The sequence below is a fragment of the Diplotaxodon limnothrissa genome, linkage group LG11 (genome assembly GCF_057381915.1).
Source record: "Diplotaxodon limnothrissa isolate DT_005_m linkage group LG11, D_limnothrissa_male_GT1.1, whole genome shotgun sequence".
NCBI lineage: Eukaryota > Metazoa > Chordata > Actinopteri > Cichliformes > Cichlidae > Diplotaxodon > Diplotaxodon limnothrissa.
In genome coordinates this window covers 19,873,402-19,901,110 of record NC_140606.1, presented here as the reverse complement: position 1 = coordinate 19,901,110, position 27,709 = coordinate 19,873,402, and the positions used below count along the sequence as shown (strand labels likewise).

Sequence of the window (27,709 nt, the reverse complement as noted above, 5' to 3'; positions counted from 1 at the left end):
CCCCAGAGAAAAACTATTCATTGATATTATTGATGACATCCTTTGATACTATGCAAGTTAACGCTCTGTGCACATCACCATTTTCCATTTGGGGGATTGATTAAGGATAAAATTAAAGATAGCATAATATCTAATAGCAATATTAAATTGATTGTTTGAATTTGAAAAGCAAATTTATGACCTCAGAAAACAGACACTTGAATTTCTTTGGCTTGTGTCTCATGCATTTATTTTAAAGACAGCTGCATGTGACACAATGGATGAGTGTTGATTTATCTCTTGCTGGACTTTAACATTGGCACCATCTGTTTACTTAGGCTATATGGCTCATATGTCCATGATGTCTTTCATGATGTAAAGGTGGTCTGAAGTGGGAGAAACCTCTTCCTTCTCAGTCTGGCTCTGTAGCTGGCTCCTCCATTATTCATACCAATCAAGAGTAAATCAATGGAGATGGATGGTGGTTAGCAGATGACAACTGGGGCACATGTGTGCAAGTACTACCACAAAGAGTTCAATTCTCTTATAATGGATTTGTAGAAACACACCTCCCCCATGTTAATCAACAGTGACCAATAATCAATAATTGGTCACAGCTGGACCTTTGGTTAACAGTGTTAAAACTAACAAAGAATTTCACTCAAATTGTATGTATTCCTTTAAGGTAGTTGCCCTTTAGAGAATAAAATTATGGCAGAAATCCAGAGAAAGTACCTGTGGTTCAGTTTGCAAGAAACTGGAACACAGCACAAATTAAACCCACCACAACTGGCTCTAAAAGTATTTTGTGTTTCTTATGGTCTGCGGGGTACCCAAACATGCTGTAGTTGTGCTGATAACTTACCTCAAACACAACAATACTTCATTAGTAGCCCAGATTGTGATCACTAGGGAGCTTGTTAGTCAAAACTTGGAATGGAGTATACACATGTTGTTGACAGTATGTTTAACCCTCAGCAACAAGGGTTTTCTATGTTAAGCTGCCAAGGAATATAATGATTCATGCTGCCATCAAAAGACAAATCCAACCACGAAGATGAATAGTGGTCACCGCTGATTTGTGCCAAGTTTCTTCAAATCTGAAAACAGAGACAGGCTTACTTTAACTACACAGACACTTGCATATGTGCAACGTCAAAATTTAAAAAGGGGAGATACCAATATGTCACATTTTAATTATTAAACATAATGTGGTTTGTAGTCATCAAATAGCAAAAACTATGCTATGTGAATAGCTTTGTAACAGATCTTAAATAATGAAATAGTGAAATAAGTGAAATTAATGCACAGATGGGACACAAGCCCAAATCAACTCCATTTAGCGAATGTCTCAGCTTATGTGTAGTTGCTCTTGCTGTTCTCCTCTTAACAGATTAATACATTTCTTCTAGTTTTATTTAGTGACTGAAGAGAGAATGTCTTTGGTAGAACAGCTCTATTGATGGGTGGAGAATAGGAGCATGCCAGACAGCTGCTGTAATGCCATTCCAGCTCTTCAGCTTTGTCATCCTGAATGCAACCGTCCGCAGTTTCCTTCCTAACTGAATCTCCCATTGGGCAGATATGGGCAGTGAGGAGGCGAGCACCCACTGAAATAGCCATCATTGTTCGGTAAACTGACTAATGAAAGACATGAGGGGGGTAGGGGGAGTGGGGGCGGGGTTGTGAAGGAGAGGAGATGAGGTCATACATTGTTCTCTTTCGTACTTTTCCCCTGGTCGCCTCATGGGATGGCTGCATGCTTGCGGAGACCCTCGGTGGTGCTTTGTTGTCTCGCCTGCTTCGAGGTCAGTGAAAACTGGGCTGTTGCCAAGTCCAGGCACATACGAGCTTTACTCCCTTCTTCTATGCAAACCCCAAAGGAAATGGAGATGGATGTTGCTGGAAGGCGGCAAGCAGCTGCTTTTCTTGACCTTCTCTTAAGAATACAGCTGTACTCTAAAGGAAAAGTTCAGCACTTTTGAGAGGCTTGTCTCATTCACATCAAACAGCTTTTTGTTTGATCTGATTTAAACCCAAATAAAATCTACTGGTCATTTATTTGTTATTAAAAGCTTAATTTTCTTATGTTGGATTCTAGCCTGCAGGAAGGTTCTTTAAAAATGTGTAAAAAGTTAATAAATTCAGGTGCTAACTGATATGTTTTTGCAAAAGGCTAATAAGATGTTAATAATGTTTACCAAAAACAAACTTGACCATTAAAATATTTCAGTTTAGCTTTAACCTTTACTAGTGATAAGTAGGAGTATATTTACACCAGTAAAAAATGTCATTGTGATGTGGAATTAAATGCATCGATGAGGGGCACTGTGCAAGCAAATAAGTTCAAAAAGACAAAAAGACAGAATGTCTAGAAGCTATTGTTTATTTTGGAACTGGAACTGTACCGTAGTGCATTATATATTTTCATGAATGGAAAAACCTTTATTCTTTGAGATCAGCCAAATACAAACACAACTATCTGCTTATCTAAACTGATTTATGCCATTTTACCACCAGTTATTCATTTTACATGTGTAAAACATGCACCAAGTCAACTCTGGTCTAGTTAAATGAAATAACTCACTAACAGAAACACTAGCTGCCTGTCGTTTTTTTGAATAGTAGCCCGACAAGTAATTCTACCCTTCTGCTATTATTGATTCCCACTAGTCAGTACAATCAGATTAGCAAACAATCAATAAATGCTTTGACTTTCAAATGACATTCTTTGTTCTTTCATCGTGCCGTTCCCTCATGCAAAAGCCCCCAATCTTTTTCCACAGCATGCACACTAATTGACTGAAACCTTTAAACAATTAGGAATGAGGAAAACGTGAAACACAGCAAATGCTCAGTATGTTTGTAGACAGAATTGGCACATTGGTGGTTAGCGTCACTAAGGAGCGCACCAAGGCACAACTTTGGTTTTAAAGAAAACACACTTTTGACTAACACTACATCTAAAACTTCACACAATTTTATGCTGGTTCCTCTCCAGATGACCACAATTCAGCTTCAGCTTCAGACTCCTCAGAATGAACCAACTCCCCCTCGCTAACATTTCTACCCAACACCTGCTTTACTTGTTTATCCATTTGTTCGTGCTCGCTCTTAGTAGTGAGCGCTGACTCAATATCCACCCTGGACTTGCCGTTAAAGGCATTCTGGTTTTTTGCAATCTCCCAGACTAGGTTGTCAACAAATCCCAGATTCTCATTAGTTTGCTCAGCTGCTTCATTGCAGGCATCAGCTGGTTCACCGGTGGCACCGCTCTCTAAAGAGGACACCCAGAAGTCACTCTTTATGCCAGAGGAAAAGAGACCATTGAGCCCATTGTTTGCTGGATCATTTGCCTTAAAAATACCATTTTCATCAGCTGTACTTTCATTGGGAATCTCAAGGGGCTCCTCCTGGTGTATAACATCACCCTCGTTTGTGGTTTCTGGCACTTTTTGACATTTATCATCATATTCAATCTCATCCCTGGCTTCAGAATCCTCTCTTGGGTCTCCTAGAACTTCCCATTCAGCTTCAGGAAGCTCCTGGCAATCTTTATCACTCTCATCTTGTTCTTGAGACTGACCGATAACTTCAAGAGGGAAAGCATCTTTTACCTCATCCTGAGCTGCCATATCCTGCACATTTTCCTCATCTGTTGTCACGAGTAACACAGAATTTGGATCCACTGAGTTGTTGATTTCTTCCATCTCAGGACTGCTCATAAATTTGCTAAATCCAGACTGATCTTCTGCTATATCAGCATGCGTCACCATGGACACATTAGGCCCACCCTCTTCTTCTCTTTTCTCTGGGGTATCTTTCACTTCTTGATCTTCATAGTGGATGTCCTCTACATCCACAGTGTCTATGTGATGCGTCATATCCGCCAAATCACTGACACTTGGGTTTTCAGAAGTTTGATCTATAATTGTAGTGGAAGATACAAGTTCATGGTTCACCTTTGTTCCAGTCTCACAGTAAGACATGTCCTCTTCTTCCTCTGTTATCTCACGGTCAGACTCGTCATTCGTGTATAGCAGTTGGTCGCCGTCTTGCTGCTGCGCAAAGTGAGCACTATAGCTGTCTGTGCACAGATTTTCTAATTCCTGCTCCACAAGTTTGTCCGTTTCCAACTCTTCGTCATAGGCTACATTTGCAGGTACCATGTGTTCTGTTAGTTCTTCAGTTTCTTCATCTGAATGTCCCTCACGGCCATCTCTGATCCCTTCTTCTGCACTTTCTTTATCATTCACCTGGATAACGCGCTCACTTACAGTTGTACCGTCATCATCATCCCCATCTTTGATATGAGTGTAACTCAGATTATATTCATCATCCATTGTTTCTCCCTCAACTTCTTCACACAGATCTTCCATTGTTCCAAATTTCTTTGCCTTGCTTTCACTCCACGTTCCAGTTCCTGTCTCTCCGATCTTTTTTTCCTGCTCACCTTCACTGGACTCACTCTCATCCATGTGTGACGCCTGAGTGTTGGCATCAGTCTCATCGCTTTTGTATCGGATCAGAGGACGAGTATCAGCCAGAGTGTTATCCTGAGCATAACTGTCACCCTCCACCTCAGTCTTCCAAGACATGGAAACATTTTGAGAGTCTTCATCATCATCATCTCCTTCATTATCAGGAAGTGGAACGAGTTCTTGCTCTAATGCAGCATGCTCTTGGTCATCTGCTTGCTTGTCAATCAGGGAAGAAGTCATAATGTTGCCTTGCTGTACAACTGTAGCAAAATCCTGCATAATGCTTCCTTTCTGCTCATTCACTTGTTCTCTTGCTGATATGTCCTCCTCTGGTTCAGCATGTTGTCCTTTTACTTCATCATTTGTATTGCAATCGTCTGTCTTTACATCAGTCTTCCTCTCTATTACACTATCCCATGTATCCATCTCTTCTCCATCAGGGTATAATTTATCTTCGACATCCATTTGGTTTGTCTCTATCATAGAACAACTTATTTCTTGTTTTATTTCAGTTGGATCGACATCATTTGTAACATTTTCATCTAAATTTTTATCAACAGCTTGGTTAAAAACGCATTGAGATTCTGGGCTGCAAGGCCTGGATTCGGGTGTCGGTTCAAGCACTGCCTCTGTTTCAGAATCTGAACTCTCTTCTTGAATATGCCCTGTATCTTTGCCTGTACACACTTCCCTTACACATGCATCAATTGGATCCTGTTGCTTATATTGCTCTTCAGCTTCCCCTAACAAAGCTACATCCTCATCAGACTCATCTGGGAAACTGCTGGGCTCTTCTTTCAAATTTGCATGATATGGTGTATAGCTGGGTGCTGTAAACTGGTGACGGCCAACTTCATCATTAAAGGATTGCTCAGTGCTGAGGGTAGATTCAACCTGACAACTGACAACTGACTCAACAATTGGCCTTTCATCAGAGCATTTAACATCAACATCGTTCCAGTCTGCTTCCTCGTCCCCTGATGGTGCTTTAGCATTCGTTTCTGGCTCATTAGGAGGCGACAAAGGCTCAGCATACGTGACTTTTTCACAAACTTCCTGTGGTCTGAAATTTTCAACAGCTCCATCCTGCATTATTTTTGGATAAGGGGTTTCCCATGTTTCTGCCTTTCTTGCATCAGGACATTTCTCTGAAGTCTTTGGTGTTTCATTTGACGTTACAGGTTTTCTACTTAAAAATAGAGTGGTAGACATTACTGTTGGTTCTGCTATGCTGCGAATTGATGAGAGAGAAGTGGTTTTGCGGCTAGCAGACAGCTGAGTCTGGTAATTCTTTTTAACCCCTTGAGAACTGAAAACTGCATCTGTGGAAGACAAGAGCGCAGCTCATGAATACACAATGACCTTAGCTACTGTAATAATAATGATGTACAACAATCATTTCAACACGTGTCATTTAAATGTTACTAACCTAATCCTTTAATCCTGACAGTTTTTCTACATGCTGAGGTATCTCCACAAAACATTAGTCAGTGTGTGTACTTTTCTGAGGAAAACTGGCATCTACAATGCGTTTTTAAATGTGTATTGAGTATGTGTATTGTGTGTTGTCAACCGGGTTTGGACACTAATGGGGAGATATTGATCGCAGTTTCCTTTCTCTGCTGTCTAAGTTACTGGAAAGCAAAGCCATATGGCTCAATAACCTTTGGGGACTGTCATAGCTGGCTTGCATTACAAGACCCAAAGTGCCTACCTCAGCTCAGCCCTTTTAGTCAAGCCCCCCCCCCCCCCCCCCCCCACCAGCACCAGTCTCCAGTGAGACTAACGCGATTACAACTGAATCAAACATGTCTCCCTCTCTGAGGAGCCTTTACTTAGAATAATTTCAGCTATACTTAGAGAAAAATGATGAGTTTTAAAGTAGTAAGAAGAGTGGACAAAAGCAAGAGGATTAATGTGACATGCTGTGGTTCTAAACAAGCCAGAGGTAAAATCAGTGGTGATGATGCTGCGGATGTGTTAATACAGTTTACTTTAATTACCTGTGATGGAAATGTTTCTTGGCTGATTTAACACAGACACGTCTCCCCTCAGGCTTTCACCATCCAGCAAAGCTCTGTGGAGATGGACAACAAGACACAATTACGTCCTGAGGTTCCAGGATAAGATTTGGAGGATGCAAACATGATGCTGCACATTGAGCTGTGGGTGGGAAGAGGAGCGAAGGGAGACTCTAGCTGTTCTCAAGCAGAAAGAAAAGACTGAGGTCTGTTGTTATGGTAATGAAGGAAAGGCAGTGCCATTGAGGAGCCATCTGCAGTTCACAAACCTCCTCACATACACAACAACAGGGGGGACTCTCATGAACACACATACGATGACAGCAGATTTTACAAGCAGCTCATGCAGCACTAATACAACTGTTTCCATTCTCATGTTTGAACCACTGTTGTTTCCATTCCAACACATACTTAAATAATTAGCTCTATTACAAAATAATTTCTTCTTTTTGGCATAGAATCACAATTGAACATGGTATAAATGACATTCAGATTTGTCCTCTAGTAATGTCCTGTCTCCATCTGCTCCCCTACGCTGTAATTCTAGACTCCCATAGCTGAGAAATTGGTAGCTTCTCACTAAAGGGTGAGGGTCAATATTTTGAGGGTGGGGTGGGGATGTGGGCTATAGAGCTTCATAATGGATAAGTTACTCAGTTCAAGGCAACAGAGGCTGCTGCTTCAAAGAAATGACCTTCCAGACAGGCTGCTCCCTCCGTGGGCATCTTTTCCTTTGTCAGTTTCTCTAACTACTGGAAGAGACAACATATACCCTGTTACTGAGCTTCTAAGTGGGTTAAATTAATCATGCAACTCATCGTTTACATGGTAAACTGAGCTAATAGCTAAGCTGTATGCATGTGGAGTTTGAGTCAGTTTGCAATTCAAAACCTATTTAAGTAAATCTTTAAATCATATTTTTTCCACGTCAGTTTGGTTCATTCTTAGAGTTTTGCAGGAAAGCAAAAACACTGATTGTTTTGTGCATTAATAACCAATTTACAGACAAAGACTCTTTCTGAAAACTGATTTTGGAAATATGATAATTTAGCCATTTAGTGAGATTCTTCGAACACCTATCAAAAACACATGAAGCTGTACTTGCCTCTAAGCAAGTCAAAATCAACTGCAAGGTGCAGCCCCAACTGTCTGACATCAAGCAGCTCAGTGTTTCAGATCACCCTACCTGGTGAAGCAATATTGTTTTTACATTGCACTGTAAAGCACTGATGCTATATAACAGCAACCTGGATACGGGATGTCTAAGTCAATGCACAGGCCGACTTCTTTAAATAGAAAACGTATGCAGATCAGTCTAATGTTTCATTTTAAATCACAAAGAGCATGAAGCATCTTCAGCCACAGATAATACAGAAGGAAGGGGGGCTGGCAGACACAGCATTAGACAGTCTCTTTATTAATAAATAAAACAGAAGACCTTCTGCAAACTGTGTGAACCTCATGCAATAGTGGCATTGCGAAATCAGGTAGTACTGCTGATGAAATAATGACTCACAATAAATTTGACAGAGATAAATATGATAATTTTGTAACCACTAATCTTATATTCTGTTACTGAAGCACACAAGACAAACTTTATTTCACTTTGAAAGATACTCCATGTGCAAAGTAACCCATTTTTTTTGATACATTACACACTCATGAAAAAAATAGTAAAAAAAATTCTAAGGTAAAGTACACTTTAGCTTCTACTTCTACTATCGGGTAGAAAAATAAGTGTTAAAGGTGCTTTAGAATTGACAGTGCAACAGGCAGTTCAGTGTACCTGTATGTTGCTACTTCGAGACCTAGAGACATTTTCAGCTGCGTCAGGCCTCGGTTCTCCATTATGATATGATTGATCTGTTGACCAAGCTCATGCTTCTCCACCTCTAAGGACTCCAAGTGCTCCTGCCAAAACAGGAAGCAGAAGAGGAAAAGGAAGAGGTTAAAAAAAAGCATTGGAAAAGAATTCAGTGTTGTGCTATATTAAGCAGGAATAAATCTCCTTGTTCTTTTGCTTGTTATATGTGGTGGGTTGTTTACAGGCTTTTATTATTACTGCATCTAAGTTATTCAACCTGTTTTACTTATCACACTAGCGTGCTTTTAGATTTACACACTGTTACAAGCAATATAACTGCCTGCTAGTGATCTGGGACCTCAGTGAGAGAAAAAGAAATGCCATAAAAAGTATTTAGTGTAGGTGCTTCACCCCTCAGACCTAACTGTGACCCAGAACTAATCCCATCAACCCCAGCCTACAAATACGTAGCCCCCAGTTGCTTTCATAACCAAATGTGTTCATTTCATCAGCATATAAAATGTGGATGCCAAGGGAGCAAAATCCCTTGGGGGGGAGAGGACTCATAAATGCTTCCAAAAGCCTTTAGTGGAGCTTCTTGCGTATTTTGCTGGAGGCCTTGAATATTTCCAGGAAAATCTATATTCAAATAAAATGTATCTAGTATTCTTGTTCTTTTTACTGAGTATTTGATCTCTTAGGACATGGCTAGTCAAATGTAGTGACAGTAGATATCCACAGACTCTATTTTGTCCAGCTGTCACGAGTCACATGTTCAAATTCCACTGTGGTTTGTCCATTTGTTATCTTAGACTGTGACATTAACCACAATGACTTATTGCATATTTCACAACCAACACCCAATGATTTTGTTGGCATTCTTTTCCAACCAGTCAGAAGTTGCCTAATGTGTGAATATGCGGAACAATTTTCAGTTTCAAAGGGTAATAATTGGATTGAATATCATGTACATTCAACTATTGCAACTGTTGTAATAACTGTTGCATCCCAACATGTATGGATTGTTTCACTCACCTGGAGCTGCTGCATCTCTTGGCTGTATTTGTCTGTCTGCTGGGCAACAGTTTTCTCCAGATGCTGTCTGATTTCCTGAGCTGAGATGATCTCCTTCTCCAGGGCTTGGAGCTTCAGCTGGCTCTCACGTTTCTCCTGACCCACTTGGGTCAAACGGCTCCTGGCCTGGTTAAGTGACTCCTCTAACCGAGTCAGCTGGTCCTGATAAGCCTCTGCTGCCTCCTGCCATGCTCTGGTGGCACTCTGAGAGTATTCATGCCCCAGCTGAAGGAGATTCGGTGTATGGTTGCCCTTTTGAGAAAATGTGTAAGATAATGTAGCTCTAGAATGGGTCAGTGTGGCTTCCAGGTGGGCTACATCCTCCCCATGTGTTTGGATCAGGAGTCTCATCTCATGCTCCAGCTGGTTGACCTTCTCTCTAAGCCAAATCTGTGCCCTCTGTTCCTCCTCCAACTCCTTCCTGCTTTGCTCCAGCTTTGTCTTGGCCTTCACTTTTTCTTCAGCCTCCCTCTGTCTCCACAAGTCCAGCGCTTGAAGTTCCTCAGTCAACTTGCCAACTTCCAGCTCTGTGAGGACCCTATCTCTCCAGACTGCATCTACTTCCAGTCTTGCCTGCCGCAACTCTTCCTCCAGGCCTCTTCTGCGTGTCAAAGCACCTTGATTATTGTGTCTCATAGCTTGTATCTCCTTTGCAAGCAGCATGTTTTCCTCCTCTAGGAGTTTAACTCGGTTCAGGTAGGTCCCGAGTCGTCGATTTAGGTTCAGCATTTGCTGCTTCTCCTCACCCAGGTGGTTGGTGTGGGTGGTCCTTTGTAAACTGTGGAGCTCCATGTCAGTGTTAAAAATAAGAGATATGAAAAACTGAAGCCTCACTCAAAGGTATGCTGATTAGAAATTGGCAACTGCCTATATCCCTGTATCCAGGCCTGAGACAGCGTGAGAGTGAGGCTTCTGGGAGACCCCTGAAATGTGACTGTCTGCAAGAGGGTTTCCTTTCATACTAGGCTTAATGAAGGGGCCGGGCACATGGACAAAAGGGGAGGGGGGTGGAGAGGGAGGAGACTCAAGGCTGGAAAGGGAGAGGAGGGGAGGGGAGAGGAGAGGAAGATGGATGGAGTGACTAAGTGGGATGAAGGAAAGCAGATATGAAATGAGATAGAGGGTTGGAGTAGCAGGGGTGGATATAGCAGTGAAAGGGCAGAGAGAGAAGCAGTGATCTAATTTATAAAATTAACTCTTTCACCACTGGCACTTTTTTCTAGCTGAATTTGAGCTGAGCCATGGAACCTTCCATACTTCCCTCTCCTCTGTATCCCACTTTATTAGGAATTTAAACCTTTAAAGGACTCAGTGTCAATACGTTTTTAGTTTAGACTTCACAGTATTAAGCAGACTGAAACAAGTGATCTTGAAAACCCTAACCAACAGTTAATACACATTTTTCTTTAAATAAATCTGACTAAATTCACAGTGACGTATATGAATCGTTAACCCTGATAATGCAAAAATAATATGAGCTTACGAAATCCATAACCTTATTATGGAACAAGGAAGATCAAAGATAAAATGTGTGTGTTAGCAAAAGTTGAATCAAGCTTTGGTTTGGTAACTATGAACTTCTACAGCTACAAAATAGTGAGAGCCTGTCACCATCTACAAGAAATCATAATTAGGCCGATGCCAGAAAAAAATTTCTTGGGCCGAACCACAGGAAGAAACATATAGTCTATGGGCCAAGTTGGAAATAAACCTACTAATAACAGCACAGAGGGACGATAAATTGAATTGTTTTGCTTCACAGTTTATATAAAATCAAAATTTAATGTCTAAGGTACACATTAGGTATCTGTTAACAACATATTCACCGCTCACAGTAATAGTATTATCTTTTCATCACACTGTAAAGTGTTTGAGGTTCTTCCAGCCAGACATGTATTCAAATTACATTTAAAGCCAAAAGCAGAAGTTGGTGTTACAAACAGACTTAACATAACTCAGGAAAAAACAACTTCTCTCATGTATGCCCTGTGGTTCAAATACAATACTCTTCTCCGTCTACGAGTCACAAAAAACCAAACAGAAAGACTGTAAGGATGGCAGAGGACGAGGTTAACTACGCATCAGTTGTATTTAAACCTAACCAACAACAAAGATCAGAAGGTAAGTTAAGCCTTTCAAATGTACAGCGTAAAGAAAAAGAGATTCATAAACTCAGAGTACTTGTGTAGTCTTTTCAGTATAATGGATGTGAAGACACACACTATTATTTTCACTTCCTGTTTAAGCAACCTGCACCGAAGAATACAATGTGACCAAAAAATGAAAAAAGATTTCAGAAGAATGTAATGAAGCATATTTAAAGGTTTTTAAGGCAGTTGATCCTTTCTTCCTCTTAGGCAATAGTTATAAGACAGGGGAAAAAACATGGATTAAAGATACTGTAATGTTAAGTCCAAATAATGAAATGAGCATTAGAATGTCCTGTTATTTGATAACTTGTGATTACTAATTCATTTTTAAACCTTTCAGTTAAAAGGGAAGAAACAGTGTATGATGAAGTAAAGGTGCAAAATAAGGCAACAGAACAAACTCCTGTCACAAATGGTGAGTAGTCAAATGAAAAACATGAAAGCATTTCTTCATTTTTCCCCGCCTGGTTCTTTTGCCATCAGAATTGTTGTCTAAAGGCCAAGAAAGATGCCCAATGGATTCACTCTACCAAGTGGACCATCCCGGCCTTGCCATATTGGTCCATTTGAAAAGAAAGAAAAAGCGAAAGAAAAAGAGATTAATCAACTCAGGGTATTTATGTAATATTTTCAGTATAATGGATGTGAAGCCACACACTAATATTTTCACTTCCCATTTAAGCAACCTCCACCAAAGATTACAATGTGACCAAAAAAAGAAAAAAGATTTCAGAAGAATGTAATGAAGCATATTTAGAGGTTTTTAAGGCAGTTGATCCTTTCTTCCTCTTAGGCAATAGTTATAAGACAGGGGGAAAACATGGATTAAAGATACTGTAATGTTAAGTCCAAATAATGAAATAAGCATTAGAATGTCCTGTTATTTGATAACTTGTGATTACTAATTCATTTTTAAACCTTTCAGTTAAAAAGGAAGAAACAGTATATGATGAAGTAAAGGTGCAAAATAAGGCAACAGAACAAACTCCTGTCACAAATGGTGAGTAGTCAAATGAAAACCCATGCAACTGAAAACATTTCTTTTGCAATATTTTAATTTTAATTTTTCAATATAGAAAACCCCATCAACAAACAAATAAATACAGCTCAGGTGCTAAGGCAGGGCAAGAAGACAAGAAATAGCACAGTAATAATAAAAACTACCAGTATCCAGAGTAAATCAAATATCATGCATTTGTAACAAACAGAGAAACCACAGTGCCATGACACATGTTCATATAACCAGGGCTTTCCCAAGGTAATTAAAAAACAGAGTCCAGGATTTTGAGAAAACATTTACTGCAGAAGTTTGTAGGTATCGAATATTTTCCATTTGTATGACTGATAGCATGTAATTGAGCCAGACATTGAAGGAGGGAGGAACATCAGACTTCCATTCCTTTAGGATAAGTCTTTTCGCAACCATCATTCCAAGATCGACTGGTACCCGCGTAGTTGCAGGAATAGTTCTGGAATGTATGCAACCAAAAACTGCAAGACGAAGATTCCGGAAGCTTTAGAGTACCAATCAAATAATCTTGACCAGAAATTAGTCAATGAGGGACAATGCCATAAAGCATGAGCCAGTATTCTATCTGATATTTTACATCTGTCACATATGGGGGAAGTTGAAGAATACATTTTGTGTAGTCGAACCTTGGAGTAGTGTAGCTGATGGACAACTTTAAATTGTATTAATTGATGTCGGCTGTTAAAAGGGCAGGAATTAATTTTGGATAAGCACTTGTCCCACATTGATTCCAATATTTCTATACCCAGTTCATCCCTCCAAGCGTCTCTTATCCTCGTAATCCACGCCTCAACACTGTCATCAAACAAATGTACAATTGTAGAAATCAGATGTTTGGAATAAGGAGGGCTCAGGAGCACATTAAAAAAGTTGTGTTAAGTTGGACAAAATGCCTAAGCTGATTAAATGATGGGAATGTCTGGTGCCAGAAGGTCAGCACTTGTACATTTGAAGCCCAATAATAATGTTTGAATATTGGTAAACTCAGACCTCCCTTCAATTTGGATTTATGTAGATGTAGTTTTGAGATTCTAGGATTCTTGTTGTTACATATGTAAGAAGTGATAATCAAGTCCAACTCCTTAAAGAATGAGGAAGTGTCAGCCTATTTGTCTGACAAACTTGAGATTTTGAGTTAGCATTAAGTGCTTATGAAGTGCATTATTAAAAGCTAACTATTCTGTGTTTTTAAAGTCTAAAAACAAGTGCTTTTAACAGTTTGATTGCCTCATATGAATTACAGAAAATTTTCAAGATAGCCTCATCAAAACCTTTGCGATTTGTATTTTTCTGCTGTGAGACAGTGAGACAAAAGGAAACAAAACAAAACCAAATTGTAACTTTGAATAAAACTTATAAAACTTAAAATTATTCAGAAAGCTAAAATTATATATTTCTATCTGTTGTTTAGCTTCTGCAGAATTCTTGCCCGACAAGAAATCAAACCGTAGATGTCGCCACTATCAGCAGTTGGCTTGTTGTTTGGGCATGCTTTGTATAATTTTGGCATTGGGCATCATAGCAGTCAGTGTCTACCGTAAGTATGAAAACATTCATACATCAGTCACACTTATGGTACTTTCTCTTTCTGATTTTGCAGATCTGTTAGCAAGAAATTTCACAGAAAATTATGCTAAACAATATTTTACAATTTATGTTTCATTTAATTCAATTTAATGTTTCAAACTGTATCTAAAGATACAATTATCCCAAACAAAGCTGTTATTTGACATTGGAAATGTTCTATAGTAACATAATTGGTTTTAAGGTGAGGTGATACACAAGGAAATACAACAGCAGTCATAGGGGAAGTCTTTATGCTGTAACTGGTGACACAACCAATGTAGCTGTGGACTCTGCATTTAAAAAATGAATTCCCAACAAAAATGCATTTTATACTTTTTATTATCTGAGTGGATTTAATTCATACTAAAAGATTTAAATAAATCTAAAAAAGACTAAACTAAAAACGTTTAATTAGAACAGAAGAGGAAATACTTTAAACAGTAGTAAAATGATAATAAATGAATAAATAAATAAATTGAGATCCACCATATTCTAAAAAACAAATTTTAATTTTGCAGATGTCACATTAATTTATGAGATTGATGAAACTGAGCTGAACCAACTGAAAGAAAACCAAACAACTTTAAATGCTGTCAATCATAACCTGACAAAACTCAACAACCAACTCAGCTCAGACAATGAAGACTTGAAGAGGAACCAAACCAAGCTCACACTCCAGATGAACAACCTGACTCAAGTCTTGAATGTCTTAGATAAAGAGGTGACAAACCTGACAAAAGAAAACCAGAAACTTAAAGGGAAAAATGAGGAGCTGAAGACTCAGAATAAGGACCTGGAGGCAGAGAAGAAAAACCTAACAGAACAAACGCAACAGATGACGACACCATGGGATGAGCTCAATGTTAGTCGAGCTCAGTGGAGCATTGATGCCTACTGTCCCCGAGAAAATAACAGTATGTTCCAATTACATTACCTACAATAATACCAAATTTAACAGCAATATGCAGTGATGTTTATTAATTGATCTCCATCTTTGCAGACAGAAAGTGTAACGCTTGTCAGAAGGGCTGGGAATTAAATTCCAGCTGCTATGCAACTAATAATGCTGACCAAGGTGAATGGAAAACCTGGGAAGAAGCTCGAAAAGACTGCAGAGGAAAGATTTCAGATTTGGCTGTTGCAATTAATGAAGAAGAAATGGTAATGACAGCACAGAGAGACTCTTTATTACAGACTTAGTTAAATAGATCTGAACTCAGTCAGCGGTTTAAGCAAAGTATTTAAATATCTCTGATCATTTTCCCTCTGTTTTCAGAAAATTATTCGTGAAAAGAGTTGGCAAAATAATGAAAACAAAGGATACTGGATTGGCCTGAGAGTTGAAGATGGGAAATGGAAGTGGCTGGATGGAAGGAATCTGACTAATAAGTAAGAGACAATTAAAATATTTGCCAAATTTGGAATAAATTAGTTACAATGTACAAGTGTCCATCAACCTTGAGCAAATTTGTTACTTTCCTCAGCTCCTGGATCGACCAGTCATCTCCTTCTGATGGTCACTGTGCAATCTCTCTCCAAAACCAAGGATTTAAATCAGTCAGCTGTGATGAGAAGAACCAATGGATCTGCAAGAAGAAAGCTTTGTCTGTTTGAATGCTGCAAAGTAAATACTTCAGAAGACTACTGGATATTCAGAAACTACTATATTAATATTGATGTTAATATCAATAAAAAAATATTAATGTAATTTATAAATAGAATATTAAAATGTGAAGACTGATTTATGATTTTTGTATAGTTTTAATGCCAAGACAATCTTGCGGGTCCTTGTTTTCAGTTACCGTCTGTAACCTTGTTAAAATGTGCTTGATTCCTAAAATTAATTCTGAAAAACGAGTTGACGTTTTACCGAAGCACATCTGATCTATTAAAAGCCTGGAGGTTATAAATAAATGGTTTAACATGTGACCCATCTGCAATTGAGCAGGTAACAACCCAGAACCAAAGAACCAAGGTCACCCACAGTAATAACAGACACAAGCATTGATTCAATAAATGTCCTCACATCTAACCAAACACAATATCATACCTCTCACTGTATCATACACATGCCTGTATGTGTAGACTAGGCTCAAGAAAGTGAGATAGGATGGGAATAATGGAAATTCTTTTCAAACATAAAATCATAGAAAAAATATTGTTTATTGAGGTGCATGTGAATTTACTATGTTTTTTATAGAAAAAAAGAGCAGTCACCTCCAGTGTCTAATTTAATCTCTCCAAAAGTTGATTCTGTTCATCTGGACTTATTCTGTTCATCTCGACAAATTTAATCTAATCTAATCTAATTCCTTGAATTATAGCTTTATAAATTTTTTTCTTCCATTGCAGTGTTTGTTTTTGCAGCTGACAAAACAGCAGCAACTGAACATGTTAACATGTGAATTCAATTAATGCTAAGAGGAATTAAAGCACTTTTGAAAGCATACAAGGGTCCAAACCAGTTAAGGTAGATGAGTGATTCCAAAAAGTGTGGGCCGGGGCCCCCTGGTGGGCTTCCAAAGTACTGCAGATGGGCCACAGTAAAAAAAGAAATTCAGTTTGAAATAACTCACAAGCATGTACAGTTATAGATTTATATACATTTATTTATTTATGTAAAAGTAAATTAAAACTGCTAATATCAGGTGTTTGGTTTATGATGTTACTCATTATTCTGACCTAAATTTAATGTTCTTTCATTGAAGTTTGTGTGATATGGCTAGATAACATTAACAACTGATAACCAACAGCCTGTGTTGTTTATGTTTTTGAATAAACTTTTCAGGAAAATACATCACTTTCTTTCTTTTGATTAGAATGAAGATTTAAGATTTGGGTGGGCTGCTGGTATTTATGGTTTTTAAGTGGGCTGCACTAGGTTTAGGTTTGGTTTGCTGCTGGCATCTTGAGATCTTAAGTGACTTGATTATTGGTTGCAACCTGCCCCTTTCTATTGTGGAAAACAAGAATTTTCTGCACTTTCTGACAGTAGTTGACAGAAAATACAGTCCGGTATGTTGCAGAACAATTACATCAAAAACAGAGAACCTCGCTGCTGAGAGACGTTCAATGTTAAAAACTCAGTTGAGTGAGACCGATCATGTTTCAGTCACTGTGGACATTTAGTCAGACCGAAGGATGAGGGGTTTCCTTGGTATCACTGTGCACTGGATACAGAAAGAGACAGAGAGGATGCAGCGGAAATCCAAACTGCTGGCCTTTGACCACTGCAAAGGATTACACACTGGTGAAAGAATCTGTGAGAAATTTGAAGCTATATGTGATGAATACAACATCAAAGATAAACAAGACTAAATTATTAGTGACAATGCTGCCAATATGTGGAGAGCATTCACTGTGTGCTTCCCCACTGAGCAAGCTGAGGAACATGATGATGACGGTGATCATCTTGATGATCCAGAGCTCTGGCACGATTTAACCTTTGGAAGATCAGGAAACAGTAGGTGCTGCTATGGCAAAGACACAGTGCCTGCAGTGTTTTGCGCGCACACACTTCAGCTGGTGGTGAGAGATGGTTTGTCAGAGACCAAAGTGGCATCTCCTTCACTTTCAAAGTTATCTAAGCTCAGCTCTCTACTGCACACAAGCACAACATTCAAATATGTTTTTGAAGGTGAACAGAAAGGGATCCCTGCTGCTGTAATCACAAAATGGAATTTAACACTGAGACAAGTAAATGCAGCTCTCCAATGTGAACATCTAAAACTCTGCGCTGTTCTTGAAATGGCTGGGCACAAGGAGTTATTATTCACAACACGAGAGTGGAACCTGTTGAAGGAGATGGTGGACATCTTGAAGCCTTTTGGAGACGCAACAGATTTGACACAAAGTGGGAAAATAGTCACGATCAGTGTTGTTGTTCCATCCGTGCTGTCCCTCAATCACCACCTTGAGAAACTGAAGCCTCAAGTCTGTTTCCTGAGTGGTCTGGTCAGGAGTCTCCAAGCATCTTTGAACAAAAGATTTCTTGGACTCTTTATCAGTGTGCGAATGGCTAGAGCAGAAGATGGGATCACTGCCCCCTTTTCAGATCCAGTGTACCTTAAAGTAGCTGCTTTGGATCCAGCATTTTCTCTGTTGTGGGTGGAACACCATGTGTTGGGCAGTTGTGACATAAAGACAGAGGTGACACAAAAAGCTAAAGGTAAAGATTGAATACAGTGTATATTTTTTTCTGTATTTTTTTGTCTAAAATTGTAAGAAAGGCTCTTTTGCTGTTGTTAATTTGTTTTGCCAGATCTGATTCTGCAAGATGCTGCAGATCCTGCAAAGTCAGAGAAACCTGTGACTCCTGGTGAGGAACATCAAGAGGACTGTGAAGATGGAGGACTCTTTGCTGCTTACTGTAAGAGGCAGAAGAAAGATGTGGGGAAGAGTCCAGCTCTACAGCTAAGTCACTACCTGGATATTGCTGATGGACAGAACGTCCCCTTGTTCTGGGCAATGAACATGCAGACTCTTCCTTCTCTGTTTCATGTGGCCACCAGAGTTTTGGCAGTACCTGCATGTAGTGCTCCTGTGGAGCGAGTTTTCAGCTATGGTGGCATCATTCTATGGCCTCATCGTGCACAAATGACTGACAGACTTTTGGCCAATTTGGTCTTTTGCAAATGCAGTGCAGAATAGTTAACTGAAATAACTTAAAGGGCACATTCTTGTTCATCGTTCATTTACATATATATATATATTTATATATATATATATATATACATATATAATGTTTTTGTTTTTTTTCCTCTGTCACTCACACATGGACACATACAAACACACATGTTCACACCTGTGACAGACTAGATGAGAGAGAGAGGCTAAGCTAATCACACTGCACTAAATTTACTGCGATGGTTCATTGTTTTGTAAATAAGGAAATTGCAGCACTTTTTTTTCAACAGGAAGTTCTGCTTTTGCATTTTTCACTGAATGTTTATTCTGTGAATTTGTAATTTAGAGGAAGACTATTCTTGCAGCAACGTTTAATTGAGCTGTACATTTAACATATAACTGCAACATTGTTTAAAAAAAAGACTTGAAAGGACTTGAAATTCAAAGTTTAGGACTTGGGACTTGACTTGAAAGTAGTCTGTCTTGACTTAAGACTCTGACTTGCCTGACTTTACTTGAGACTTGACTCGTGACTTGATGATATAGACTTGAGACTTACTTGAGACTTGCAAAACAATGACTTGGTCCCACCTCTACACCATCTACAAGAAACCATAATTAGGCTGATGCCAAAGACCCTAACCCTTGGGCCAAACTACAGATAGAAACCTATAGTCTATGGGCCAAGTTGGGAAAAAAACTCCTAAAAAACAGCACAGAGGGACAATAAATTGAATTATTTTGCTTCACAGTTTATAGTAAATTAACATTTAAAGTCTAATGTACACACTAGCCATCTGTTCACAACATATTCACCGCTCACAGTAATAGTATTATCTTTTCATCACACTGTAAAGTGTTTGAGGTTCTTCCAGCCAGACATGTATGCAAATTACATTTAAAGCCAAAAGCAGAAGTTGGTGTTAGAAACAGACTCGGGGGGGAAAAAACAGCTTCTCTCATTTATGCCCTGTGGTTCAAATACAATACTCTTCTCCGTCTACGAGTCACAAAAAACCAAACAGAAAGACTGTAAGGATGGCAGAGGACGAGGTTAACTACTCATCAGTTGTATTTAAACCTAACCAACAACAAAAATCAGAAGGTAAGTTAAGCCTTTCAAATGCACTGTGTAAAGAAAAAGAGATTCATAAACTCAGAGTACTTGTGTAGTCTTTTCAGTATAATGGATGTGAAGATACACACTATTATTTTCACTTCCTGTTTAAGCAACCTGCACCGAAAATTACAATGTGACCAAAAAATGAAAAAAGATTTCAGAAGAATGTAATGAAGCATATTTAAAGGTTTTTAAGGCAGTTGATCCTTTCTTCCTCTTAGGCAATAGTTATAAGACAGGGGAAAAAACATGGATTAAAGATACTGTAATGTTAAGTCCAAATAATGAAATGAGCATTAGAATGTCCTGTTATTTGATAACTTGTGATTACTAATTCATTTTTAAACCTTTCAGTTAAAAGGGAAGAAACAGTGTATGATAATGTAAAGGTGGAAAATAAGGCAACAGAACAAACTCCTGTCACAAATGGTGAGTAGTCAAATGAAAACCATGAAAGCATTTCTTCATTTTTCCCCGCCTGGTTCTTTTGCCATCAGAATTGTTGTCTAAAGGCCAAGAAAGATGCCCAATGGATTCACTCTACCAAGTGGACCATCCCGGCCTTGCCATATTGGTCCATTTGATTGACCTTTGTTTTTATTGTTTATTTATTTTATTTTCAGTTGTTACATATGGGACAGACATGACTGGGGGAAAGGAAAGGGAGAAAGAAAGAGAGGGAGGGAGGGAAAGAAAAACAGCGGGGAAGAGGAACGGTGAAAAATGGCACAAAAAAAAGTTTGGCGTGGGGGGGGGCAAAAAAAAAAAATAAAATAAAATAAAATAAATAAATATATATATATATATATATATATATATATATATATATATATATATATCAATCAATCACCTGGATCACCTGTTGAGAAAAAAAAAGAGAAAACAAGCAAAAAGGAGAGCAAGATAATAAACAACATCATTGCAATAATCTATGTGTATATAACAGTAAATACTAAATATTGAATATTATTGTGCAGCACGTAAGATCAACAACGCACAGTGTGCTTTGAGGTAGCAGCCAAAAAAGGGTACACCTGTGAGCATGAGCGTGCTTGTATTCAAAAGGTTCCTTCATGTAACCCTCTGCTAGAGGGTGTGGGGAGCCATAGCCCCTCCAGGGCACGTAGCAGGTATGGAGGAGATCCAGGCTCCAGACATCCAGAGACCCCCAGAGCACAAGAGACCAAGGAAGACCAACGGAGGGGCAACCGTGCCACTCTCCCGGAAAGAGCTGAGGAGAGCCCCAGATGAGGGATCACCAGCAGCCGGGGAGCAGAAGCCAGAGGGGGTTGCAGTGACGTGCCCGTGAGCTCGGCCGGCAGCAAGCTGTGCCAGAGTGACCGAGCACCCCACCCCCTGAAGTGGCCCGACCGAGCCACAGGCACCAGGCCCCGACAAGAAGCCACCGGGAGTGAGCTGGTGCATACCTGAGCGCCCAGCCCCGAACACCGAGAACCACCAATACACCAATGTCTGAGGGCATCAGCCACTGGCAGGGGGAGTGGTGGGGGGAGATAGGCCTCCATACCTTGGAGGGCCCGAGATGCTGCAGTATGCAAAAAAAGTTTAATTAGAACAGAAGAGAAAATACTTTAAGCAGCAACAAAATATACAATTTGTTACATCCTGAGAAAAAAGTAAAACATCTGAACCTTAACCCATGCATTTAACTTGTTGAAAACTAAACTTGAGACAGAAAGGCCCACAAACAAACAGCAACTGAAATCTGCTGCAGTAAAGGCCTGAAAGGCCATTTAAAATGAGGAAACAGCACGTGGCGATGTTAGCTGTGATGTGATGTTGTGGTGATGTCAGTTATTTAATTTGTCCAATTACTTTTAAACTTGGGTCAAAAATGCTTGTTATGGAAAATGTAACAATAACCTGCAACACACCCAGTGCCATTGCAATGTGGAGAGAGCATCCCAGTGAAACACTAGGACCATCTCTGAATTGTGGCCACCGCCCTTACATCTTATATACAGAGACACAGACAAAGAACATTCCACAAACTCTTCCATGTTGGCCCCTCTCACAGGGGGGCTATACCTTCTCCCTCACAGAGAGAATTATGACCTTGTTTTCTGCTTGGCCGTCACCTATAGATATACATCCCTGATAAGGAGGAGTCCCACTATCTGTTCAACATCTCCCATTACAATGGCCTCACTGTGTTAACATTCCACATGCATGCAAACTGGTGACAGGAGTCCTCTTACTATGGTAAAGTGAGAAAGTGATATTACTATAACTAATGTGATATGTTAAAATATGTGATTAATACATGAGAAAAGAAATTTGCCTCCACATGCTTTAGTTACTCAAATTGTTATGCAATCTTTTTGTTCAACCCACTGATTAAAGCTGGAAGTCTGCACATCAACTGCATCTGGGTTGTTTCATTTAAAATTCACTGTGATAATGTACAGAACTAAAATGAGAAAAAAAAGTTGTCTCTGTCAAAATATTTATGGACTTAACTGCATTTCTATCTGTTTAGCCCCTGCAGAATTCTTGTCTGACAAGAAATCAAACAGCAGATGTCGCCACTATCAGCAGTTGGCTTGTTGTTTGGGCACGCTTTGTATAATTTTGGTGTTGGGCATCATAGCAGTCAGTGTCTATCGTAAGTATGAAAACATCCATGCATTAACTCAGTCTTAGACATAAATAACAGCACTTTAGATGAATTATATTGGTCACAAGAAAATGTTGTTAAACAATGTTTAACAACATTTTGTTCAGGAAACAAATAAGACTAATTTCTTGATTAATATATTTTTGACCATTTAAAAAATACTTGTGATTTTTCAGTTTTAACTTTTTCTTTTTAGATGCAAATTCCCCAAAAGAATATGCAAACCAAGAAATGATCCCAAACAAAGCAGTTGATGCAATTTTACATTGTAAATATTCTATAATAACATTGAATACAGTGGTTTTAATGTGATACACAAAGAAACATAACAGTAGTCATTAGGGCAGTCCTTATGCTGTGACTGCTGAAACAACCAGTCTGCAGCTACATTACCAAAAGAATCCCCAACAAAAATGCACTTTTATACTTTTAATAACATTTTCATAAAATTAGAACCTCTATTGCATTGTGGGAATTTTCATCTCATTTACCCATTAAGGAAATATTAGACCAATTATAGAATTGTGGGTTTTATTCATATTAAAAGATTTTCTCATAAAATCTAAGAAAAAAAGGGTAGCTAGTAAAAGAAGTTTAATTAGAACAGAAGAGAAAATACTTTCAGTGGTAAAATTATAAAAACAAAATGTGAAAATGAAAACTGCATCATTACCATGTCTTGAAAGCTAATTTTAATTTCGCAGATGTCACATCAATTCATGAGATTGATGAAACTGAGCTGAACCAACTGAAAGAAAACCAAACAACTTTAAACGCTGTCAATCGTAACCTGACAAAACTCAACAACAAACTCAACTCAGACAATGAAGACTTGAAGAGGAACCAAACCAAGCTCACACTCCAGATGAACAACCTGACTCAAGTCATCACTGTCTTAGAGAAAAATGTGACAAACCTGACTGCAGAAAACCAGAACCTTAGAGGGAAAAATGAGGAGCTGGAGGCAGAGAAGAAAAACCTAACAGACCAAATACAAAACATGACAACATCGTGGAATGAGCTCAATGTTAGTCAAGCTCAATGGAGCATTGATGCCTACTGTCCCAAGACCAATAACAGTATGTTCCAAATATATTAGTACAAAAATACCAAATGTAATATAAATATGCAGTGATGTTTATTAATTGATCTCTATCCTTGCAGACCGAATGTGTGTTGTTTGTCAGACTGGCTGGCTTCCCTTCCAGTCAGGCTGCTATGCAATTAATAATCCTGAAGCTCCTAAGCAGCAGAAAACCTGGAAAGGTGCTCAAGATGACTGTATAGGAAAGATTTCAGATTTGGCTGTTGTGAATAATGAAACAGAAAAGGTAATGAGAAACCAGCGGGACTCTAAATCTAATCTAAAAATAATTTGTGCCACAATGTTTTAGGAAAAATATTTATTATATATTTTTTGATATGATATGTGATCTATTTAATATCTCTGAAAACTTTCTTTCTATTCTCAGAGTTATATCAGTGACAACAGCTGGGGTAGTTCAGGAAACAATGGATACTGGATTGGTCTGAGAGTCAAAGATGGGAACTGGAAGTGGGTGGATGGAAGGAATCTGACTAACAGGTAAGAGACACCTTGAATCAAAAATCATTTTAAATATTTTTGAAAATTCGGGATAAATTAATTATGTCTTATTTTATGTCAATATTGATTCCCCTTCATCAAACCTGTGATTTTTCTTAGTGCCTGGATCCCAGGGTCTCCTACTGATGGTCAGTGTGCAATCTCTGTCAGAAGTCAAGGATTTAAGTCAGTGAGCTGTAGTGAGCAGAACCGATGGATCTGCAAGAAAAAAGCCTTAACTCTTTGAATACTGCAGTACAACGTCACATGACTCCTGGATGTTCTGAAAATATAATATTAATAATGATGTTCATATCAGTAAAAATATAAGTAAATATATAAATATATTGAAATATGAAGACTGCTTTATAATTTTTGTATATTTAAAAAAACATGCCAAGTATTTTAATTTTACTTAGAAAGAAAAAAGGAAGTAAATTAACCTGTTTTTGAAATCAAATAATTGCCATATTGTTACTGACTTTCTCTTGTTAACAAACGTTTTAAACAAAAGTTGTAGCTAAAACAACACTTTCCAAACTGCTGTAACATGATGAGGAAGAAAGAGAGCTGGCCTCTATATTTGGACTGTCAGCATCAGCCACAGAGCAGCAGAGAAGAACAGGAAGTTCAGCTCATATAAGTTTTATGTTTTGTATTTTATACATATTCTTTGTCAAATCAAGTCCAGTTTTTCAACATTGTTGTTATATTGTATTTGGTGGGGGTTTTAATAATTTTTGTTTTCTTTCAGTTTTACATTTTCCAAATTAGATTCAATTACTTTTCAGTGGCTCTATATTTTAATTGCTAACACATTCAATTGGAGGTTCACTGGTTTCTTGCAGGAGATGCAAAATAATACTAGCAAATCAAACACACAACCCTTGTGAGAAGGGAGCAGCTGAAAGTAACACACAGATTCAGTTACTTTCAGAGAAAAGTTATTAACTTGAGTTTAGTTTCTATTAGGCTCAATGCTAATTTTAGTTAAACTATAACATGGTAATAGTGTAGCACAGGGCAATATCTAAGAAGCTCAGAATGGTTATTGGAAATGTTTGCTCTGCATAAGTGAGTACATCCATAATTTTTCTTGCAAAGTCTGAAAATAAGTTGTTAAACAAAGTTTTTAGTTTAGATGCATGGTAGTTTGCTTACTCATTAATCCCAAGACAATCTTGTAGGTCCTTGTTTTGAGTTGTCGTCTGTAACCATGTTAAGATGCGCTTGATTCCTAAAATTCACTTTGAAAAATTTTGGCGATTTGAAATTTTACTGAAGTACATCGGATCTATTAAAAGCCTGGAAGATATAAATAAATGGTTTAACATGTGACTCGTATACATTTGAGCAGGTAACAAGCCCGAACCAAAGAACCAAGGTCACCCACAGTAATAACAGACACAAGTGTTGATTCAATAAATGCCCTGACATCTATATCACTATAATCACTAAACACTATATCATACCTCTCACTATTATACACATACCTGTATGTGTAGACTAAGCACATAAAAGTGAGAGGTGATGGGAATAATTCATCAAAAGCTTTTTTTTCATCCAAAACATGATCTAAAATGGAAATTCTTGTTATTATAAATGTGTTTGACATTTAAAAAAAAAAAAAAAGCAGTCACCACCAGTGTCTAATTTAATCTAATTAACATAACATTAACAACTGATAACCAACAGGTGGTGTTGTTTATGTTTTTGAATAAACATTTTATGAAAATACATCACTTTCTTTCTTCTTTTTTTTTTTTTAGTAGAATGAAGATTTACGATTTGTTGTAGAGAACAGCTGTAGAGTTTTATGATCAGCTGCTTTGCAGCGGCGATACCAAACACAAGTACAGTACACTGTTTAAATGCCCTCAGAGGCAGTAGGCCAGCAGTGCCTGTTGGTGTAGGAAGTGTTTTCAGTATTTTTAGGAAGAACGATTCCTGTTGTTCTTCCTTCATCACTGCTGTAGTGTTGTTACTAGTTTATCATAGGAGTGTATCGGAACCACAACCATGTTGACCAGTGTGACGATAAAACTAGAGAGGTGAGGTTGAGATGGTCTGAACATGTGCAGTGGAGGGATAGTGGCTCTATTGGACAGATAATTTTAATTATGGAGCTGCCAGGCAACAGTAAATAAGGAAGGACATGCAGAGGATTGGTGCATAGTATAGTACATTGTAGTTTAAGCTAGAACAGTAATTAGGTTTAGGTTTGCTGCTGGGCATCTTGTGATCTTAAAGAAAAATAATCCTGGATAAAAAAAAAAGTAGTTTACACATCCTCCTATGTTTATAATAGTTTCTATTGTGTGTCTGATCAATGTTTGTTCCTCCGTACTTACCATCTGTTCGACTTCCTTTACTGTCTTTCATGCAGTGCATGCTAAAACAAGCTTGAGCACCCACATACGTGCAAAGCCTGAAAAACCTGAAAAAAACCTGAAAAAGATATTGACAAATCGTTACATTAAAAAGGAAAATTGTGTGTTTGTTTTAAGGGTCTTCAGTCATGGCAAGAAAAAAATGTCAATACCAAAAAAACAACAGCTGAGGAAAGGTGAACTAGCAGCCGAAGAACAAGCTGTAGATGAACTTTGTGGGTTAAAACTGCTAATAATCTGTCCTGTCACACCAACTCAGCATTGTTTCTTCTAACACAGCGATCAACAAACTTCTCTATCATGTTTAAAATTAGTTAAAAATGCTGTTTCACAATTTAAAAATACGCAAATGTTCCTTTATTTTGTAAGGATCACATTTTTCATAATGATTAATGTTTTTTGAACCACAACATGAAAAAGTATGATGAGACTTACAAAGAAATACAGTACATATAACAGTCATACATGTATTTGAAATTTCATCTTTGTGTCATGTTTATTCCAGTCTCATGTAAGGAAACCTTAAACCACGAAGATTTCTATTTTACAGCTTTTGTATTTAAAGTGTATAATTTAATTTACTTTTATGGCAAATTTAACTCACCAAGCTGCTTTTTGTATGTGAAAGAGAGTTGGTAAGTAGAAGAGTTCATACTTGAGTAATTGTGAAGTAAAGGTTTAGAAAGTCTGATTGTTTTTACAGAGGAAAGATACACTCAGCAGACTCATATAACCAAGTTTCACAGCCTCCTCCAGAGTAAATAGACTCAGCACATTCATAACTGAGGTAAACGGAGGAGTAACAACCTACACTATTTTTACAGCAGTCAAGTTTATTTGTCCTACAGCAGCCACCGTAGCTAGGATTATGCACTTCAACTGAGAAGTGCAGGAAAACTGAATTCAGCTGACTATGATCTGCAACCTACTAACAGCTAGCAGGGATATTTTCCACATTGTACCTTTAAGAAGAAAAACGGTTGGATGTATGAATCTAAAATCTAAATCGATGATTTCACATAGACATACGCAATTTGAATCTACCAGAGGTGTGGACTCGAGTCACATGACTTGGACTCGAGTCAGACTCGAGTCATTAATTTTATGACTTTAGACTTGACTTGAAATAATGTTCTAAGACTTGTGACTTGACTTGGACTTTTACACCAATGACTTGGGACTTGAATTGGACTTGAACCGGTTTACTTGAAAAGACTTGATATTTTACCCCAAATATAAAATTTA

General features: G+C 38.3%; 4 protein-coding genes across 8 annotated transcripts; 3 read left to right on the top strand and 1 right to left on the bottom strand.

The window, feature by feature from the left end:
- Nucleotides 1-2,960: 2,960 nt before the first annotated feature.
- On the bottom strand, nt 2,961-10,151 carry nes (nestin). Of its 2 annotated transcripts, XM_085365306.1 has the most exons (5): nt 9,321-10,151; nt 8,268-8,392; nt 6,464-6,537; nt 5,299-5,782; nt 2,961-5,241 (listed from the first exon to the last, which is right to left on the bottom strand). In XM_085365306.1, the coding sequence occupies exons 1-5, from the start codon at nt 10,149-10,151 to the stop codon at nt 2,961-2,963; spliced, it is 3,795 nt and encodes a 1,264-aa protein (XP_085221432.1). The 2 variants fall into 2 exon arrangements, with proteins under 2 accessions (XP_085221432.1, XP_085221431.1); XM_085365305.1 differs by having other exon boundaries at nt 2,961-5,782.
- A 1,262-nt stretch (nt 10,152-11,413) lies between these two features.
- Nucleotides 11,414-15,719, top strand: LOC146622636 (uncharacterized). Of its 3 annotated transcripts, XM_085365299.1 has the most exons (8): nt 11,414-11,480; nt 11,850-11,924; nt 12,435-12,509; nt 13,951-14,076; nt 14,624-15,019; nt 15,106-15,266; nt 15,382-15,494; nt 15,590-15,719. In XM_085365299.1, exons 1-8 carry the CDS (start codon nt 11,414-11,416, stop codon nt 15,717-15,719), a joined length of 1,143 nt encoding a protein of 380 aa, XP_085221425.1. The 3 variants fall into 3 exon arrangements, with proteins under 3 accessions (XP_085221425.1, XP_085221427.1, XP_085221426.1); XM_085365301.1 differs by lacking the exon at nt 11,850-11,924 and having other exon boundaries at nt 13,960-14,076; nt 14,819-15,019; XM_085365300.1 differs by lacking the exon at nt 11,850-11,924.
- Nucleotides 15,720-17,909: 2,190 nt separating this feature from the next.
- Nucleotides 17,910-18,755, top strand: LOC146622635 (zinc finger BED domain-containing protein 4-like). Its single transcript, XM_085365304.1, has 2 exons — nt 17,910-18,273; nt 18,367-18,755. The coding sequence occupies exons 1-2, from the start codon at nt 17,910-17,912 to the stop codon at nt 18,753-18,755; spliced, it is 753 nt and encodes a 250-aa protein (XP_085221430.1).
- Nucleotides 18,756-19,769: 1,014 nt separating this feature from the next.
- On the top strand, nt 19,770-24,321 carry LOC146622634 (killer cell lectin-like receptor subfamily B member 1B allele A). Of its 2 annotated transcripts, none has more exons than XM_085365303.1 (7): nt 19,770-19,836; nt 20,206-20,280; nt 22,361-22,477; nt 23,389-23,568; nt 23,654-23,820; nt 23,962-24,074; nt 24,195-24,321. In XM_085365303.1, exons 1-7 carry the CDS (start codon nt 19,770-19,772, stop codon nt 24,319-24,321), a joined length of 846 nt encoding a protein of 281 aa, XP_085221429.1. The 2 variants fall into 2 exon arrangements, with proteins under 2 accessions (XP_085221429.1, XP_085221428.1); XM_085365302.1 differs by having other exon boundaries at nt 22,352-22,477; nt 23,194-23,568.
- The last annotated feature ends 3,388 nt before the right edge of the window (nt 24,322-27,709 follow it).